The sequence below is a fragment of the Mastigoproctus giganteus genome, chromosome 2 (genome assembly GCF_048544385.1).
Source record: "Mastigoproctus giganteus isolate SK-2022 chromosome 2, ASM4854438v1, whole genome shotgun sequence".
In the NCBI taxonomy this organism is placed as follows: Eukaryota; Metazoa; Arthropoda; class Arachnida; order Uropygi; family Thelyphonidae; genus Mastigoproctus; species Mastigoproctus giganteus.
Genome location: NC_143576.1, coordinates 192,731,964 through 192,753,653, shown reverse-complemented (window position 1 = coordinate 192,753,653; position 21,690 = coordinate 192,731,964). Strand labels below are relative to the sequence as shown.

General features: G+C 35.5%; 1 protein-coding gene across 1 annotated transcript in view; it reads right to left on the bottom strand.

Moving 5' to 3' along the window:
* The window catches only part of LOC150089868 (F-box/LRR-repeat protein 20), a 168,365-nt gene that overhangs the window by 143,103 nt on the left and 3,572 nt on the right, over positions 1–21,690 (bottom strand). The window contains exon 2 of the mRNA XM_090389682.1: positions 12,601–12,718. Coding sequence (XP_090245808.1) covers positions 12,601–12,603 — 3 coding nt within the window. The 5' untranslated portion in view covers positions 12,604–12,718. The remainder of the gene's footprint in view (positions 1–12,600; positions 12,719–21,690) is intronic.

Below are 21,690 nucleotides of genomic sequence, written 5' to 3'. Positions count from 1 at the left end.
ATCTGGCAATTTGTTTTGTTTATCTCGAAAAGGCTTTTTACAGAGTGAACTGGGTTAAGCTGATGGAAGTTCTAGGAAAGATTGGCCTAGATAAAAAGAGTTAAAAGACTTATTTGGGAACTTCACATGGGACAGGCAGCTGTGGTTTGGATTGATGGCGAGGAATCAGACATTGGTAGAGGTGTAAGGCAAGGATGTTTCGTGTCCTCTTTACTATTTAATATACTGGGTGGTTATAAAATAAGATTAGGAGATCCTAGTGTCAAAATTGTTAGAGATAGTGCTGTGCAAATCAGTGGGTATGTCATTTAGGGTATAGGGAAGCGATTTGTAGAAGAAAAAAAATCAGTTCAAATTTCCACCACCAGGAGAGAAATTGGAACTGTAAACATGAGATGGAATACTTAACTTAGGATTAGATTTTAATATCAGAACTTAGAAATCTAAAGATATTGTTCTATGTGCTTTCCTTCCCTTGAGATGACATTCTGAAAACTGAGGACTGCATGTGACAGTTTCACACAGTATCTCATTGGGGATGTTGGCTACATGCTGTTTAATGCTTGCTTTCAAATCAACAAGCATCTGTATGCCACCAAGGTAAACTGTCTTTCAGGTATCCCCATAGCCAGAAAGCACAAGGATTGATATCTGCTGATCGGGCTGGCCAGAACTGCAGAGTGTCTCTAGAAATAATGCGATCATTTCTGAATGTTGAAGGAGCAGTTCCTTCACTTGTCGAAAAACATGGGGAGGGGCACTATCTTGCATGACCACTGTGGAGTGGGAATAATGTGATCTCTTAGAAGAGCACAGTACCATGCACTAGTTACCGTACACCTTGCGGGGCAATGATGTGTAGACTCTTCAAAGAAAAATGGTCTAATTATAAACTCTGCTGTGAATCCACACTGTACTGTAACGTATGGACTTTGTAGCGGTCTTTCATGCACAGCAGATGGATGAGAAGTTTCCCATATTTGGCAGTTTTCTGCATTTACAGCCCCATGAAGAGTGAAATGTGCCTCATCAGACCACAAGATCATTCAAGCCCATGTATCGTCAAGTTCCATACGAGCCAGAAATCGTAGAGCAAAGGCTATTTGTTGTTGCTGATCACAAGAATTTAGTTCTTGCACTACATGAATTTTGTATGGGAACCAGCGTAAAATTATTCAAAGCAATTTACGTACAGTAAACCAAGAAAGGTTCAAGTCTCTTGACACACCTCTGGCACTACTGACTGGTAGTGTTTCGCATTCTGACCTGGAGGCCATTGCAACCGCCACTTCATCCACTACCTCCATTCCAATACGTGGTCATCCCCTGCCTGGAATTACACCTAACTCCCCAGTCAGTTGCTCCAAATTTATTTATAAGTTTTCAAAGCCCCACTGCAAACCTTTAGGCAAACCTTTAAGTTTCCGATATTCACGTAGTGCTGCATAAGCATTACTATTATTCTGGTAGAACAGTTTTAACTAAAAGAGCATGTTCCTTTTTTTGTAAGAGCCATAATGGTTATAGATGGTGGCGCTGGCCTTTCTGCTTTTATCTAACAGGATATCATTTGCATTAAGTAGCTTGCCTTGAAGTAAATGATAACTTTTACATATGTGCAGTGACATTTTCCCCTGGGAGTGAAAATTTGAACTATTTTTTTCCTTCTACAAATTGCTTCCCCATACCCTAAATGACATACTAACCGATTTTCAGAACTCTAACCGTTTCAACACTAGGGTCTCCTGAATAGGGAAACTTATTTTATAACCACCCAATATATGCAGAAGCATTGATGAAAGAGTACAAAGAAGAGCAGAAAGGAGGTGTGAAAGTAGGAGGGGGAAGATAAAGACAATAAAATGAGGAAGAATCACAGAGCTCCTTCAATATCCTGAACAGCAATGTCAAGGAGTACAATATGAAGATTAACAGCAAGAAAACCAAGATATTAATATCAAAGTAGCCAAGGAAGAAGAACCAATGTAACATTAGATGGAAACAGGCGGACAGATATAGTTACTTGGGAAGCATGACAAAAAATGGAAAAAGTCTGGAGAAGAAGAGAGAATGTTAGTAAAAGAACTAAGACGAAAAGAACTTTATACAACATGTATTGAGAAGAGAAAGCATGTTGAAGAAAGTGATTTAGGGAAAGTTGTGTGGGAAGAGAGTTGTTGGAATAAGGAGAATTGGAATGATGGATTGGATAGGAAGAGGAAATTATGCAGGAATTAAAAGGTAAGCACAAGATAGAGAAGCATGGCATTAATGGAGAGCTGAACCTGCCTGAGGGCAGAGAACTTGAACAATGAAGGCCCAAAAGGTCTTCAGTTCTGAAAATGAAAACAATATTGTAGTAGAAAATTTCATCCTTTCATAAGTACATAAAAACTGAATTCTAGAGGCCTCAACCAGCACCTAGTCTGGCATGGCAAAACATCTTGGGTTGCCCCCAGGCAAGATAGTCCATGTATTAAAAATATAACTATGGTTTTAACCTAAAAATGAACATCAGCATCTTGATAATATTGATTATAGTAATTTGAAGAAAGGAAAAATGAGATACATATTTTATGAAATAATTCAGTAGAAATATTAAAATATAAAGTAATGAGAAGATTGAAATTTAAAGCATTATAACGGGTTAACAGATTTTGCAGAATACTAAGAATATCTTAATAAAATAACTCTTTGCTTTTCTAAATTGATCAAAAACCTGTATAACTATATATAAAAAACTATAAATAAAAAAGGACAAATCTTTATCAAAATATTAAGAAAAAAAAAATATTCACTTCTTTTTTTCTTTACAGCTATAGTAAATTTTTTCAGGAAAAAATTTAACTTCTTCCTTTAATAAGAAGTGAGGAAACACTAGATGCATGAAAAGCAAAATTACACCTCTTTAACCTGCCTCCAACAGTATTAGTTATGTTTATTCATTATAATTTTAATTTATTTTAATTTACTGTTTTAAATAATTATAAACATGTTTCAGTTATATATATTTTTTTTATTTGTCACATTTTCTTACACTGTACACTCACTTTCTATTACTTGCCTTTTGCAGGGCAGTGGTAAAAAAATTTGTTCACTTCAAGGTTGATGTTTGTTTATTTGGTTTTTAGGAGCATTAGCAACTAAGGCCATATTGCTCCGGGAATATGTGGTAGTCATTCCCTGACCTTTCCGCATCCTCGGTATTTGGTGGTCACGGGCTCAAACCCCGGTCTAATCAAAAAGTGTGTGGTACGCACTGCTGCTCCTGCCCACACTTCAAGGTTGAATATCTTGACAACAGTTAGTTGTAAGCTTGTGAAAGGCACAAGACTTTTCACAAGCTTGTACTGGTAGAAGGTAATAGGTTCCTCTACCAGGGGTTCTGCTATCACCTAACTCTCATGCTTCATACAAATCAAGATCAGGCTATATACGCACTGAACTTGATTTACATGAAGAAATAATCAAATCAGAAATTATATAAATGATATACAAATTTATTATACACAAATTTATATATACAAATTTAAAATTCAAAATGAATACAATAAAATCTACTCCTCTCCCCTACCTAAAAAGATTCCAAGTATGCTATATTTATTTTAACACCACTCCACTATGTGAAAAGGTCCCACTGATATTCATTTTGCTGTCCCTGAGAGCTAGTCCCTGGATGCAGGGTATCACAGTTTGTATGGAATTCATGGTCTGCACCCAGAGACCAGCTCCTGGAAAGGGGGGGGATCCTTGGCTACTATTTGGTTTTTGGTTTTTTTTTATGGTGCAAAAACAACTATAACCATACAGTAGGTTTCACCAACTGCAGCCGAGGACATCAAATACTAAAGCCTGCAGTTGCTAGGATCCAAAACTACAGATGCAAAAAAAAAAAAAAATGTTGTGCCAATACCCAGGCTCTCAAGCTTGGATTTGCTCACTTCAATAGCATGGAAAATGCTATGCATAATTGTGGAGATGTGTTCTACCTACAATTTGACTTAACCCTCCTACAGCTCATGTCATATCAAATAAAGCCAAAATTAGTAGCCGTTTCCTGATCCACATTCATTGGTCATAAAAATTACTTTTTTTTTTAGTTTATTATGGTATACTGTAACTGCAAGAGACATTCTTCAAGATCCCCAAGGGGGATGCAACCTCTGCTGTACAAATTCTAGTATATCCAGACTACAAAAGCATATAGATCCAGAAAAAGATGTTCTTTTCATGCTCCAGCAATATCCTAATAGTCAGAAAAAACATTTCAGGCATCTGAGGAGAAATAACTCACATGAAAAAATTACTGCAATATGCTAGTCATTGTGTGCATATAAGTGCTTTTGCAGTGGACCTCAACACTCAACTATTCTTCTTTCAAGAGAGAACACCGACAGGTAAATGACAGACTGTGATAGTTGAGCAGTTTCATATACTGATTGCTTTGATATACGGGTAACCCTCATATAACATGGTAGTTAGGTTCTTATAAAATATCGTGTTGTGCAAAACCGTGTTAAACAGGACTAAGAAAAAGTACAAAAAGGGGGGCTGCATTCCAAAAGCTAACAAAAATACACTATTTCGTTAACAAAATGTTAATAAAATTAACAAAAATACACCATTCTAGATTTAGTGTATCTTCTGCTCTCTTTAAAAAATTAGTAATCTGGGTTTGTTTGCTTTTGCTTGTAAATTTTTGTGAATTTCATCGTATGGAACCTAAGCATTTTTGAAGCTCCCTTTTGAACTTTGGACTCCTTTCATTCAAGAATCTGTATTCAAAAAATAAGATTCTAATTGCTCAGCTAACTTTATGCCTTCCCGTATGCTTTTTAGTGTAAAATTTGGAAGTTTAGAATTTTCATCTGTGCTATCATCCGCTGAATTGATTTGGTTTTACCTCCGATGTCATTTCCACCAAATCCCCTTCGCCAGCCTCTTTTTCTACTAGTAATTCTTGAACGTCTTCAGTAATCATATCTTTTTTTATTTTTTTGGGAGCATCGGTGACTAAGGCTATGTTACTTTGTGTATAATTTTCTGTTTTGCTGGATGAAAAACACAAGTTTCCAGGAGGAAAAACCATCTACCCTCGCCTGAATCCAATAAACTCAGCCACGTTGTGAAAAAGACCCATAAATTTCCTCGTCATTGATGGGATTTGAACTCAGGTCTTTCTCACTCTGTCTTTTCTACTCACGAGGGCTTCAGTAGTCATATTATCAAAACATAGCAAATTCTACTATTGCACCGATTCTGTTTTCTGCCAATTTGATCATATTTCCTGAATGAACTGACTCTGGTCATATGTTTTTCCAACACGCATCTGTTGAAAATTTTACTTCTTTCAGCGATAAAGCTATGATTCTATACAGCCCACAAATGAGAATATTTCCATGCCTCCATTACTTCAACAGAATCAATTTTTTCCAAAATCCATTGTAATGAGTCTTAAAGGTGGATATAATGCCTTGATCTAATGGCTGAATAAAGAAGTTGTATTAACCTAGTACAGTTGTGGTGTTAGGAACATAACTTCAACATTTGGATGACTTAAATCTTTTGGATGGCCTGATGCGATACCAATAGTAATAAAACTTGAAAATCTAAATTTTTCCACAAGTTCAATGGTACAGAACGTAACATGGGGATTTCCCAACAAAATAAAGTCAGTCAGTCCTCGTATAACACGTGTTTACATTACACGAATTCGATCATACACGATTTATAAATAGGGGAACGATATCTTATATAACACGAACCGAATTCGCTTATGCACGATTCGCCTTTGTGTTTACAAGAAATGGCAGTCGAACGCAGCACAATAGGAATGAAGAGAAGATTCTGAAAATGTATTTGTGTTTTATATCAGTGAAGGGGAAACACATTTCACCATAATAACGTAAAAACCAACGCAATTCCAGCTATTGGTATAATCGCAAATGCAATTAGATCGAGTTTTCTACCAGTTTATAACAGATTCCACTAGCAGAAATGCAACTGGAAATTGTTTTTATTGTTTTATGGTAGTAACCCCTAGAAACGTGCTTTAGTAAAATGTGAGGTGTTAATCTCTGCCTTTACGGTGTTGTTTATTCAGTTGCTACACGCCCGCAGCTTGTTTATGTGTATCAAGCGTGCCTTCTCATTTTGTAATTGTGCTTTATTCCCTACAAATACTTAAAAGGTGTGAAAAGGAAGCGTCCTGGTGAAGACACTACAGATTCAGAGAGAAAAAGAAAAGCAATATCAATAAACAGAGGTAGACTGGCTCAAAAATTCTTACCTGGGAAAATTTATAGTGGCCTCATACTATGGTTTATGGCCAAAATCACACCGGCCTCCGGGGTTTCCCTGGTAAGCTTGCTTATGGCCAATCCACTTCTCTCGATGAGAAAAAATATGAAATTGTGAAACGCTTTGAGCGAAATGGAAGACCATGTCATATTGCACGTGCTACAAGCCTAAATGAGGCAACGCCGAGAATTACAAAGAATACAGAGAAAATAAAAACAACTTTCATAGCAGGAACAACTCAAAGTGTAATTAAAATCCATTAGATTAAGACACAAAGAATTGGAAGAGATGGAACGGCTGTCATCTGTTTGGATAGAAAATCAAACAAAAAACAAGTTTGCTTACGATAGAAGCAAAAGCATTAGCAATATTTTATTATGTAATAGTCGTAATAAAATATGTAATGTATTTTATTACGATTATTTATTGTGTTTGGTAATGTTTTGGTTACAAATGTGTGTTCAATCTTGGGTGGTCGGCACCTAACCCTATTTTTCCCATAGGGCCTGTTGTTTATATTGCACGAGGGTTTCTAAGAACACAACTATCGTGCTATATGAGGACTGACTGTACAGGGATTTCTCAATAATTTTTTTTTTTTTTGACTAGCGAGTCAACAGTGGAGATTCAAAAAGAGTGGAAATGTTGAAAAATTACATCCAACATAATAGCAGGGTTTTTCCCACACAAAAGCTCAAAAATACCGTGTTATAAAGTTTAGCAAAATTATCTAACTGTTTTAGAGCAAAACCGTGTTATATAAGTACCGTATTGTGTGAGGGTCGCCGTAAATTATCAATCGTGTTAGAGTGAAACTGTGTTGTAGAAGTACCATGTTATACGGGGGATGCCTGTAATATTAACACCACACATCAATCTCAATCAGGTAGGGTTGACATTGCATGCCACAATCTTTATATAAAATTGTGCAGAACCATAAGTTGCAAAAGAGCTGAAGGCCACTTTTAGAAGAATCATTTCCTGGTACTTTCCAATAGAAAACAACTCGATCCTGCTTCACACAACATTACTATAGAAGATTTCTAGCCTTGAGGACTATCAGAACTCATGTTTAGGGAAATCTCCTATGCAATTCCAAAGTGCAAAGATGCTATTATCAAGAAAATTAAAAATGTCTGATAAAACAGATGTAGCTGCCGCAAACATCTGCCACCTACTGAATGCAGCATTGTCTAGATAATGAACAGAAAACATACTTAACATGCATTCACTCATTTTTAAATGAAAAAAAGAATCATTCCTGGAACTTTTTATGTGCATTAAGTTTATAATTTGGTAAGAATAATATTTTAATTTTATAATAAAAAAGGATAATATCTACAAAATATAATGATAATGAAATAATTGCATAGTAAGAGCTGGCTGTGGTCCCAACTAATGTGTATAGTCACCAATATGCATAATGTTATCAAATCCAGTTGCTGTTGCAAAAAAAGTGAGGTTAACTATGGTTCACTAGTTTAGTGACCGCCATAACCAGTTATAAAGAAGATGTACACTACCTCCAGTCCCTAGAGAGTCTGTATTAGAGTATAAAAAGATTTATTGTATTTTATTATTTATTTATTTTTTTATTTTTTGCAGTGTGACCCTCTATAGTTGGTTCTTTTAAAGACAGCCTAAGAGGAGAACTGAGAATATTACTATGCCAATCAAACCATCCACCTGGATTTCTAAAATGCTAAGATTCATTCCATGTATACACAGAATTTTAACAAATTCTACTGAAATCTGTGGCAGCATGCAAACCTTTAACCAGATTTTTGGGATCCCCTCCCCCAACCTTTTCAAATAAAATAGGCTAATGCATGATTAGGTACATAGAGCTGACTTTCTTTTATTCATATAATTTTCTTGAAAGAAACTGTCAACTGAACAGATGTAAGGAAATCAGCTGAACTAGCAAATTTAAATTTACATTATATTTTCCTATAAAGTACTTTAAAAAAGGATGTAACTAACATAACTCTCATTAAAAGGCCTACAACATAGATGCCTGCTTCAAAGAAGTAAAAAATCATTGCTGCATTTCCAATAAGTGAAAAACAAATAAATCTGTTTTTATTTTCCCGTCTCTTCCAATGAACAGTTTGGGTTGTACAGATTGTCTCACTCCATGGGACAAAGTCCACCAACAGCATCCCTTGTGCATATCAGAAGACTGCTGCTATAATTTTATTTTGTTAATAGTATTGTTTTGAATCATTTATTTACTTTTTTCTTTGTTGGGGGAAGGTAGTGTGTTTTCATATCACAAGAGTTCACTTTTGACTCTGATGTGACAATGTGGATGATTCTGTTCAAGCACTGTTGATTTTTTTGTACCAGAGAAGATAACTTAATTAACAAGTACAGGGCAATGTTGAAAACAAGTGTCTACAATTCTGCCCAGACACAATAGGAGGGAGTACATGTTGAGACCCTTGTCAATCAATTCGGCCCTGGAGACACTGTGCAAAGATCGTGGGGTAGAATTTTTCTCAGTGTGGTATGTGCTTGTTAATAGGAGAGACTGCTTCTACACAGATGGAATACACTTAAATAGAAAGGGTGCAAAAATATTTGTTGATGCTATCAAGGCACAATTAAGGGGTTCGGAAAACTGCTAGCTTGGGGGTACACATTAGTATTAGTAATGGCCGCATGGTGCAAGAAAGCCTATGGCTTATGCTGCACCAGCCAAAAAAAAAAAAAAAAAAATCCGAACAAAGCAATGATAAAAACAAAAAAAAATAAAAAATAAAATAAAATAAATAACTAAATAATAATAAATAAAAAAAAAAAAAAAAAAGGAAATTAAACCTATCATCCTATGCGCTTCCCTTACCCGAAAGTACTATCCAGATGACCTTTGAATTTGCCCAAACTGTCGGCCTCTACCACCCATGAAGACAACTTATTCCAGTAATTTATAACTCGCTGGCTAAAATAAAACTTCCTACAGTCCAATCTAAACATTTCCCCCCGTAACTTGAATTTATGTCCCCTAGTTCTAGCATCATTTATAATCTTGAAAATTTTGTCCTCATTCATTTTACTGATGCCTCTCAGAGCCTTAAACACCTCAATCAAATCTCCTCTAAGGTGTCTAAGTTTCCAAACTCTGCAACCCACATATTCGAAGTCTTTCTTCATAAGGACGCCCTTTTGCCGATCTCACCAGGCAAGTTACCCTTCTTTGCACCCTTTCAAGAAGCTCGATGTCTTTCTTTAGGTGTGGTCTCCATACTTGAACACAGTATTCCAAGTGTGGTCTAACATAAGCGTTATATAATGGGATTATCACGTCCCTATCTCTACTTGCAAAAGTTCGATAGATCATCGATAGGACACCATGGGCCTTCCTTACATACTAGGAGATTAACAATAGCCTCAGGCAGAAGTGAAAGTGATTCTTGCACTACTTCTATTTGAACATGCAGCAGCATGGAAAGCAAGGTGTCAGGGATTGCAAGCCCTGCTGTGGGTTATGGAACAAGTAAATGGATAGGTTAAAGATAAACTGTAGCCATTATCAATCCACTGGAGGATGGAAGCCTCCTCAACAATTCATGTTGAGGAAAATGGACCATAATCTGCCACGCTAGCCCAGTGCGAGTTGGCAGATTGACTGAATTTAGTAGTCAGGAACATGAACCCCGGTCTGCTCAAAGAGCATGTGCAACTGCACTCCCGCTCCTGACCACTTGGTTACAGATTTGTATTAGGGTAGCTAAGAATAAGAACAGTTGCATACACTAAAGCCAGGAGCACAGTATATAAATCAGTATATAAATTTGAAATACTGATTAAGTCATCAAATGCAGATATTGTGGGGATATCAAAGACACAGTGTCATACAGACATAGGGATGCAGAATTTGAATATGAGTACAATGTGTACAGAAAGAAAAGACTGAGCAGGAGTGAATGAGTTTATGCTCTTAGTTAAGAAGCATATTAAATCTAAGGCAGTGCATCCAGTTGACACTGGTGGCCAGTGCAATGTCGAGTCAGTTTGGTGTGACATAAGCATTAGGAAAACAAAAATGTGAGTAAGAGCATGTAATAGGCCTAATGACTGTGATGAGTATAATAAACAACTATATAGAAAAATAAATCAGTATGTCTTATAATTGGGGACTTTGACCTTCCAGATATTGACTGGAACTTGTGGGTTGGCCATTCACACACTAGCAAGACTTTTGTGGATTTATTGGAAGATTGTTTCTACAGCAGCATATTAATGTAGCAACAAAAGGAAGCAATACTCTTGATCTGATTATAAGCAGCAATTCTTCATGAATTAAGAATCTATAGGTAAAAGAGCCACTGCGTGGCAGTGATCACAGTGTGGGATTTACTTAAAGGCATAAGTACTGTTAAGGGTAAAGGGAAGGGTGACTACATTGGTCTCAGACAGTTTTTAAATTCTATACAGTGGGATCATCTGATGATATTACCAACAGCAAATTTTAATAGGAAACGTTCAGGGAAGAAATCATAGAAGCTATTAGGCTTTTCATACCGACTAAGAAATACTGTTCCAGACTTAGACCTAAATGGATGTCAGATGAACTCATGAAGACTTGTGGTAGGGAAGAAAAATACACAGGATGCTTATAAATCATCAAATGAAAAACAAGTCTTTGGTAGATATAAACTAGTCTGTAATCAAATCACAAAGGAGGTTATGCAAGCTAAGGCAGACCACGAGAAGTCTCTGGCAAGGAATGCCAAGAAAAGCAGCAAAGACTTATTTATGTTAACAGTAGAAGGAAGGGGTTGAATCAAATTGGTACACTTGATGCCAATGATTTAAGCGTTGTTGATTTGTTTTTAGGTGCAGTCTCCAGACCTAAATAACACATTCAAAGCCAGATTTATGAAGGTGTAATGGTACATTTACTCAACCCACGATGGGGGGGGGATCCAGTTACTATAGGCCCAGGGCCCTGCCACCTTATTTTTATTTTTAGGAACTCTAAAAATATGTCAACCAGAACCCAAAACCACCTAATGTGGTAATGAACATATGTCCTAAATACAATTTAAATATCATCTTGTACAGAGGAATGACAGTCTCTGAATTACAAGAAATTGAAGCTCTTTATTCAAAACTTCATAATTCAAATCTATTTACCTGCACACTATGCTGCTAACAGAACAACTTAGAACCCCTGCTTGCTAAGGGCCTGTAACTCATGAACAAGATACCATGTGCTTTCCTTGCTGCCTGTTTATACTGCAAGGAAAATTCTTGTCTGACTGAATCGTAACCAAGTGTTTTTTGTCCTGAACCACTTTTAGTAACTCTCCCCTAACTTACAGGTGTCAAATTTCTTACACTTAACCTTACACTTAGAAGCATTAAACTTTCAGACTATATATGCAACTGATGAAAGTATATAACATATATGAAACAGACTCTCCTCCACTTCAACTCATCAGCAAACTTTGATAGCTTCCTTGGATACCTTCATCTATACCATTGAAAATCAGAGAGAGGAACAGATCAAATCCAATATGGATCCCTTAAGTATACAACATGTTACACAGGTCCATCCTGAAGACTGCGCATTTATGGCAGTCCTCTGTGTATTCTATCTTTTAGCCAACCTGTGATCTAGCATAGAATCATACCAGTAATTCCAATATGTTACCAGTTTATACAGCAGCCTTTTGTGAGGGATGGTATTATAATGCAAAATTGTTTCTTGCACCCAAATGATGAATGGCTTCATCATGGTAAGTTAACAGACTGATCAGGCATGAAATACTCTTCAAATTTTCTCACATTTTGGGGAGAAAGAATTGTGCTCCCTCATTATCTTCTTGTGGATACCTATGTCTGTATTCATTTTTCTTTATAACAGTATTTTCTTTTCTTTCAAAAAAAGGTTGAAGAAGTAATAAAGTGACTGATCTAAATTAGTTCTTATTAAGCATTAAATATAATATTTCTTTCTTGAACCAATTTGTTACTAACAATAACTTGAAATTTAATGGGCTTGTATTTTTCCTTAGATTTAAATTATACTAACAAACAAATTTAATTCTTTTCAAATAAAATTCACAATTTAAAACACCTTTCAATATACACAAATAAATAAAAGAAAAAATTATTAGTAACTGAATTTATCTAGTTTTTTAACATGAATTATATTTCTCAGGTAGTGCATATATTGCACTACATTTCTTAGATCTCTAAATGAGTGCATGATTAGAAATCCATAATGGAAGTAGTTTTTTTTGTTTTGTTTTGAGGAATGAAAAAAAAAAAAAAAACAGATTTATTTACCATTCTCTTCTTATTTGGGTAACTGTAGTCTAAATGGCTACAGTTCTCAATAGCAGTTGTTCTCAAGCTTTTAGTCTCAGCAGCACAAAAACTTTTCAGCACACGAAAGAAAAAGTACCTATTAATTTAATGTAATTCATTTAATTACAAAAGTAGCTCACATGTAGTTCAGTAAAACTTACTATATGCAATTCAAATAAAACTTGCCATGCAATTCAAATAAAAAACTTACCATATGCAAATCAAATAAAACTTACCATATGTAACTCAGTAAAACTCATTTCTGTTGTTGTTATTTATTTTTTTTTTTTAGGAGCATTAGCAACTAAGGCCATATTGGTTGTCCTTGACAACCCTGCCAACAAAGGTTGGCAGGGTTGTCAAGGACACTACTGACACTATGCTGCTGCAACAGGATCTGGAAAGGTTGGGCAGATGGGATGAGAGGTGGCAAATGAAGTTTAACATTGACAAATGTAAAGTACTACATATGGGAAACAGCAACCCCAGAGCAACGTATCAACTCTGTGGTACTACACTGACAGTGGTAGAGAATGAAAGGGACCTAGGGGTGGTTGTGCAGGCAGATATGAGGTTCTCTGAGCAGTGCAGACGGGCTGCAAGAGTAGCTCATGGTGTATTGTCAATGATATATAGGAATTTTTCTAGCAGGGATAAGGAGGTGATTATTCCCTTGTATAAGGCAATGGTCAGGCCACACCTAGAGTACTGTATACAGGCCTGGAGACCTCATTTCAAGAAGGATGTAGAGCTGCTGGAACGAGTACAGAGAAGGGCAACAAGATTAGTGAATGAAACAAAGGGGTGCTCTTACGAAGAAAGGCTTAAGTTTTGCGAATTACAGTGTCTGGAGACTAGGCAGCAGCGAGGTGATCTGATAGAGGTGTACAAAGCCTTGAATGGTTTGAGCATGCTCAATGCTGATGGGATTCTTCCTCTTGCTCAGAATAATCACCTGAGAGGGCATAAATTCAAATTGAGGAAAGACAGATGTAGGATAGATGTGCGGAAATTTGCCTTTAGCCAGCGGGTGGTTGGTAGGTGGAACAGACTTCCATCCCTTGTCGTGGAAGTTGATAGCCTAAATAAGTTTAAGGCTCGGCTGGACAGGTATTTCGAACGAACAGAGGGGTGAAGTGGAAGTGGTTATTTTTTATTTATTTATTTTACTTTAATTTTTTTGGCTGATGTTGCATAAGCTTGCTTTCTTGCATCAAATGCCTCTACTAATGCTAATGCTAATTGCTCCGCTGGGATATGCGGTGGTCATTCCCTGACCTTTCCACATCATCCGTATTTGGTGGTCACAGGCTCGAATCCCGGTCTAATCAAGAAGCATGTGCTATGCACTGCTGCTCCTGCCTGTATTTATTACAACATTTAACAGTAGTCAATTTGTACATAAACTGTGATAGCCTGACTAACATTTTTATTCTTGAAAAGAAGGAATATATGGCATATTAATAATCCACTATAAAACTCCAAATAGTTTCTTTAAAATTCAGAATCAAAAACTTCATTTGCAAGACTTGTTTTTCAAATGCACCTGTATTAAACTAAAACAGTAGATATGTCCCTATTAGGGTATGAATGAGTTACAATAATAATAATCATCATAACCTTAATCAATTTCCTGAGACTGATTTCATCTTAGTGATCTCAAATACCACTGATAAGTAACAGGAATTACATAATTCTGATTGTAGTAGTAGTAGTAGTAGTAATAGCAGCAGCAGCAGAAGTGGCATGTGATGCAAGAAAGCAAGTGCATGAGCTTATGCACAATCAGCCAAAAAAAAAAAAAAAAAACCACACCATTCCCTCCAAATGCCTGTCCAGTTCCTCCTTAAATATATTCAACCTATCAACTTCCACAATGACAGATGGAAGTTTGTTCCAGCAATTAACCACCTGCTGGCTAAAGACAAATTTTCGCACATCTATTCTACATCTGTCTTTTCTTAATTTGAATTTATGCCCCCTAGGTTTGATAATCTGAACAAGTGGAAGGATCCCATCAGAATTCAGCGTGCTCAACCCATTCAAGGCCTTATATACCTCAATCAGATCACCGCGCAGGTGCCTAGTCTCCAGCCACTGCAATTTGCAGAACTTAAGCCTCTCTTGGTAAGAGGATCCCTTCATTCCCCTCACCAATCTTGTTGCCCTTCTCTGTACACGCTCAAGTAAATCTACATCCTTCCTAAAATGAGGCCTCCAGACCTGTACGCACTACTCAAGGCGTGGCCTGACCATTGCCTTATACAGAGGGATAATCACCTCCTTTTCCCTGCTAGCAAAATTCCTATATATCATTGACAAAACCCCATGACCTGCCCTGGCAGTCTGTCTGCATTGCTCAGAAAATTTCATATCTGACTGCACAATTACTCCCAGGTCTTTTTCATTTTCTACCACCTTAAGTGTAATACCACACAGTTGGTACGTTTCTCTGGGGTTACTTCTACCCATATGTAGTACTTCGCATTTGTCAAGGTTAAACTTCAGTTGCCACTTCTTAGCCCATCTGCCCAAATTATCTAGATCCTGTTGCAGTAGCACACTGCCATTACTGTCATTAACAACCCTGCCAACCTTTGTATCATCTGCAAACTTCGACATTAAGCCTGATATACCTTCATCAATATCATTGATAAATATACAAAACAGTGGACCTAACACCGAACCCTGTGGGACTCCACTAATAACATTAGTCCAAGAAGAGCAGCACCCATTGATTACCACCCTCTGTCTTCTCCCACTTAACCATCCTTTTATCCATTGTAGCAACTTACCTTTAATACCATTCTGCTCCAATTTGTACAATAGTCTTCCATGCGCAACAGTGTCAAAAGCTTTCCTGAAATCCAAATATATGATATCAAAATTATTTTTTGCATCCAGTTCCTTTGTAACCACATCATAATATCCTATCAAGTTTGTCAGACAAGACTTTCCCTTAACAAATCCATGCTGTGTCTGATTTATTGCTGCAGTCTTGTCTAGATGATCCTGCAATGCATCTTTAACCAGTGACTCCATTATTTTACCCGGAACAGAAGTTAAACTAACTGGTCTGTAATTACTCGTGTCACCCTTCGATCCTCCTTTGTGAATTGGGGATACATTTGCACATCTCCAGTCCGTGGGAACCTCCCCTGAGTCCAAGGACGCTCTCATAATTATGGCTAAGTGTTTGCTTAGTTGCTTTGCCGCCTCCTTTAATATAACTGGATAGATCCCATCCACCCCAGGTGCTTTTCTTATGTTTAACTTCAACAATTTCTCCTCCACTTTGCTTTCAGTTATTACAAAATCATTAAGTATCCTGCTACAATTTGATAACCTTCTGCCATTTTCAAACCTTAATATTTCTTCATGTGTGAATGTAGATTCAAAATAGTCATTCAGTTTGTTTGCTATCTGAGCAGGATCATCAACAGTCAAACCATCGATATCAAGTGGACCAATCAGATTCATCCCCTTCCTTTTAGAGTTTATATAAGTAAAGAAATCCTTGCTGTTTTTCTTAGCATCTTTTGCCAAGGATTTCTCGTAATCTGCCTTCACCTGCCTAACCTCCTTTGTCACCTGATTACAGACTAGCTTATATCTGCCATAGGCTTCTGAGTCGCTTGATAATTTATATGCATCCCATGCATATTTCTTCTCTATTACGAGTTTCATTAGTTCATTAGATAACCATTTAGGCCTAAACCTTGAACAATATTTCTTAATAGGTATGAAACTTTTAGTAGCTTCCACGATTAATTCCTTGAATGCTTCCCACTTAGGATTTACTGTTGGTAACACCGTCAGTTTATCCCACTGTACAGAATTTAAAAACTGTCGGAGACCATTGTGTGGGAGTTGAGCTGTTATGTGTATAGCCACTCATCCATTCATCAGTCTGCAAGTAACAACTCAATTCCTAGTGGACAGAATTTCATGAAATTTTATATTTGGCCTTTTAAAAAGATTTGCCAAGCTAAATTTCATCAGAACAAATAAAAATCCATATTATTATTTCATCTTTTTCCATCCTCATGTAATAACTCCACTCCCACAGTAGACAGATTTTCATGAAAGTTTACATTTAGGCATTTTAGAAAGACCTGTTGAGTTATTTCAAATTTCATTAAAATTGGACCAACACAGAAATTCAACAATTATTATTTCTTTATCCATCCACAGGTAATAACTCTACTACCAGTGCACAGATTTTTGTGAAATTTTCTATTTTGGCTTTAAAAGAAAGTTTTGCCAATCTTTCCTAAATTTCATTAAAATTGGACCAATAGAAAACTGTTTTTTTTTTTTTTTTTTTCCCCCCCATATATATCCCATAGGCTATCCACATACCATATATTGTAGCTGAAGTACTGAATATTAATGTTTGTTCTCATGCAGTGAGTGGAGAAACGAATAGGCACTGAAATGAATATGAGAAATGAATGGCAGATGCACAGAAACAGTTTTCTTGGTTTACACATAAGTCATTGCTTTTTGCTCTTTTTTTTGTCATAAATCATAATTATTAGATACATTAGCAAATATGCATAATGTGTCTATTTTCTTCATCATGTCCATCCACACATAATAGCTCAACTCCCACTGGACAAATTTTCATGGAATTTTATATTTGTGCCTTTTAAAAAGATTTGTTGCGCCATTTTAAATTTCCATAAAAATCAAACCAACAGAAATCTGGCATTTATTATTATATATACAGTATATATATTTTTTTTCATCCTCATGTAATAACTCAACTTCCAGCAGATGGATTTTCATGAACTTTTATATTTGGGCCTTTTAGAAAGATATGTCAAGTCAACCAAATTTCATTAAAATAATCAGACCAATAAAAATCTAAATCTAGCAATTAATATTTATTTTTTTCATACATATCGCAGGCTATCCAAATTCCATATCTTTTAGCTAAAGTAGTGGATAATACGTTTGTTGCCATGTGCTGGGTGGAGGAATGAATGAGCAATGCTGCAGATATGCAGAAACAAAATTATCTCAGTTTGCACATAAAAATCATTGCTTTTTTTGTCATTATTAATAATGAATTATTATTATTTGCTAATGCACCCGAAATGTAATGCACTGAGTATATTAACTAACTTGATGATTTCTAAACGTTGACAGATATGAGAATTAGTGAGATTCTTGTTTTAACTGTATTAAAACAAGGAAAATTAAGGTATTCAAAATTAATACTGGCTGGACACATTAAACTGAAAACATAAATTGAGAAAATAAGAGAAAGTAAATAAATAAAATAAATTTTCTGTTTATACTCCAGCACGACAACCAAGTCAGTAGAGTTTACAATAAATCGTCAATACAAATATTTATCGTATTTAGTAGTCACGGGCTTGAACCCCGGTCCACTCATGGAACGTGTGCTATGCACTCTCGTTCCTGACCACTTGGCTACGTCAGTGCCATATTGGATTAAAAATGTTAAAGAATACTAAAATAATTGGTTTTTATTTATTACATAAAATGTAGTAAACAAAAAATAAAAGAAATTCAAATAAACCAACAAACTAATAATAAAACAAAGTAAAATGGGCTCATTTAAACATATAATATAATAAAAAAATAAATAAAATAAAACAAATTTATGAAGAGTGAAATAAAAATAAATTTTTTTCAATAAAATTAATACTTTACATAGTATAAACGTACTATTTAAATAATATGCTGTCATTTAAATGATGCAAAATGAGTAATAGGTACTGTATAATTTAGAGCCTTGATAGGTAATCTTCAGTACCTGTCAAAGCCATTGTAGGTTACTTGCTAAAAATAAGAGTACAGATCAATTTATTAGGATATTTCTGAAGTAAAAAGCAATGAAAGGACTATGGTATATCACAGCTCCATTTATCCATCAAGAAGTAAATTCTTCAATGTCAATATAAATTTGAAAAAGTTTTTTCAAATTAACCATTTTCTATCTTAATTCATTTATTGATATTGTTATTTGCAACTGCTTCTAATTCCCCACCCCAAGTGGGTGTGTATATTTTTTTCTCTTCTCATATACAATGGTGGCCATAAGTTGCATCACTGTATAAATTTTGCCCCAAAACCACAGGCATTAATTGAAATAATTGCCCTTATAGCCTCAAATTTGTTATACACTGACATAAAATGATCATGCATTTTACTGATAAAAAATAAATTAAACAAAAAACTATTTAGATATATTTATTTATAAATAATCACTGAAATATACTGCAGGTCATATGAATGCATTTCCATTATCACCAACATTTGAAATTAACACTGTAATAAGATGGAAAAGAAATATATCAACAGAAAATAAGTACAGCTGTGATACCATTAGATCGTCTATAACAGACAAATTTTATTGGCTCACCACAAGCTTTAATTACTCCCTTGCACCTATCTGGTATGGAATGTTTCAGATTCTTGATATAATCACTACTTAGTTTGCAGGAAATAGTTCAAATCTTAACTATTTCCTGGCCATGATAAGGACTGGATATTGCAGTCTTGAATAAACTTCTTTACCAAAAGAGAAAAAAAAAAAAATAATATATATATATATATATATATATATATATATATATATATATATAACAGTCAGTGTTTCAAACAGGTTAAAATTAGTATACTATAAGTTGTATTAAATAATTATGTTTGTTTGTTATTTGGTTTTTAGGAGCATTAGCAACTAAGGCCATATTGCTCCGGGATATGCGGTGGTCATTCCCTGACCTTTCCGCATCCTCCGTATTTGGTGGTGACGGGCTCGAACCACGGTCTAATCAAGAAGCGTGTGCTACGTACCGCTGCTCCTTCCCACCTGGCTACGGAGGCACCTTAAATAATTATGTAATATTGTACTAACCCTATGTGCAGTGAGGCAAGGTGCAGGGTCATATTGGAAAACAAAATTTTCTGTTCCTTGACAGAGAATCTGATGATGGGCAGAAGTATCTTCTTTAAAATTTCTGTGCAGTAATTGCCATTAACAGTCAGTAGTTGCCATTTATAAATGGATTCTGCCCACTCATTTGTTATGTATCCCAAAACCATCTGGTCCAATAGAAACTTTACTGTTGATCGAACACAGTCAGGGTGATAAGCTTCATCAGGTCTATGGCAAACGTAGCATTTAACACCCAATCCACGGAGATTAAATTTGGATTCATTACAGAATATTAAAATTCTCATTGCTCAACTTTCCAATTAATATGTTCTTTAGCGCAGGTTAGTAAGTCTTCCTGATGGATTTTGTCAATAAGGACTTCTTATGAGGTTGACATGCTTTCAGACCACTCATCACAAGTTTTCGTTAATACAGTTCTATCCTTAGCACTTATTCCAGTACATTTTTTCCACATGGATTGTAGGTATATGGAACTTGCCCAACTATCATGGAAGCATAGACGCTACAAAACTTCGTGCTGTGCTGCAATACTTCTCCATTTCAGTCTGGTTTCAGATTTTCTTTTGACACCTCCGGTCTCACATTTCTTTTTAAGAAAACTTAAAACAGTGGACTGGTTACAGCCAATTTCTGCAGCTATATATCAACTAGCTACACCCTCTTTATCAAGAATAATTACATTTTTCTACCTTGGAATTAACTGAGTGTTTGCCATACTACTGCTGAATAGGAAGCAAAGACAGATAGCAGCAGGTGGATGCTTTTATTTGTTATTTTTTTGTTATTTTGTTTTTTTTTTTAGGAGCATTAGCAACTAAGGCCATGTTGCTCCATGAATATGCCGTGGTCATTCCTGATTTCCGCATACTCCGTATTTGGTGGTGACGTGCTCAAACCCCGGTCTAATCAAGAAGCGTGTGCTACGCACTGCTGCTCCTTCCCACCTGGCTACGGAGGCGCCGATGCTTTTATAAACAAGATAATGCAATACCACTCTAATACTAGAGAATGGTGATGCAATATCACACTAGTTTTATAAAATGATGTAATAGTGTCTCACGATGACATAATTTTACCTATAGAGGGAGTTAAGGAAATATTAAACTTTAAGAGAGTGATGCAATTTACGTGACCACCACTGTGTGTGGGGGGAGAGAAAGTAAGGTTTTTTGGTTTTTCTTTTTTAGTTTTTTTTGGACTTTCAAATTTAAAATTTGAAGGTCAGCTGAATTTTCAAATCTTCAAATAGTATTGGCCAAAAGAAAACTTGATACAGTTCTTCCTCAATTTGAATTTATGCCCTTAATTCTAGAAACATTTATAACAACGGAAATTTCACCTTTATTAATTTCACTCTCTGAGCCTTATTACACTTCAGTCAGAATCCCTGCATGATACTTTGTTACTAAGCTTTGTAGCCCACTTTCTTTCCTCACACGTGGCACTTTGTGTCACCTATCTCCAAACACCACAGGCTATCCTTGCGTCTGTCTGCACTTCACAGAGTAGGACTGAAATCATTAGATGTTGCTTGAATAGCAAGGTAAGAATGTAAATAAATTAAAAGGAATAAAGCACTTCTACTTGTGAGTGAACTAAATATGTATTTATTTCCAACTGGAAATTATATACAGATCATAATAAGAAACTTTGTAGTAGTCAGATGTTTCAAATTTCAATACATTCCCGCCACTTCTATAGTGGTTACTACCTTACCATTACAAAGAACAGAATGGCAAAATATTCCATAAGTAATTAATTTTGAAATCTTAAAATTGCATAATGAAATCTAAAATTTTAAAATCACATGTTAAATCTTTAGCTATACAAAGTGTTTCAAAATTATGTATACACACTTTAAAAATTTATATTTAATGAACAATATGCACAAATTTAATTTTCTTAAACTCATTTTGCAGCTTAAAAATAGACAATTTTTTTAAAATAATTTAATTTTTGTTTTTTTTATAGATACCTCTAAAATGATGGTGAGTATCCAATTAAGTTTTGAAGAAAGAAAGGCAATTATAAAATGGTATTGGAAATATGAAAATGTCAATGAAATTCAGTGGAACAATATGGAACAAAAGAGCCCACATGTTTAACAATTACTCATTTGGGGGATAAATTTTGTG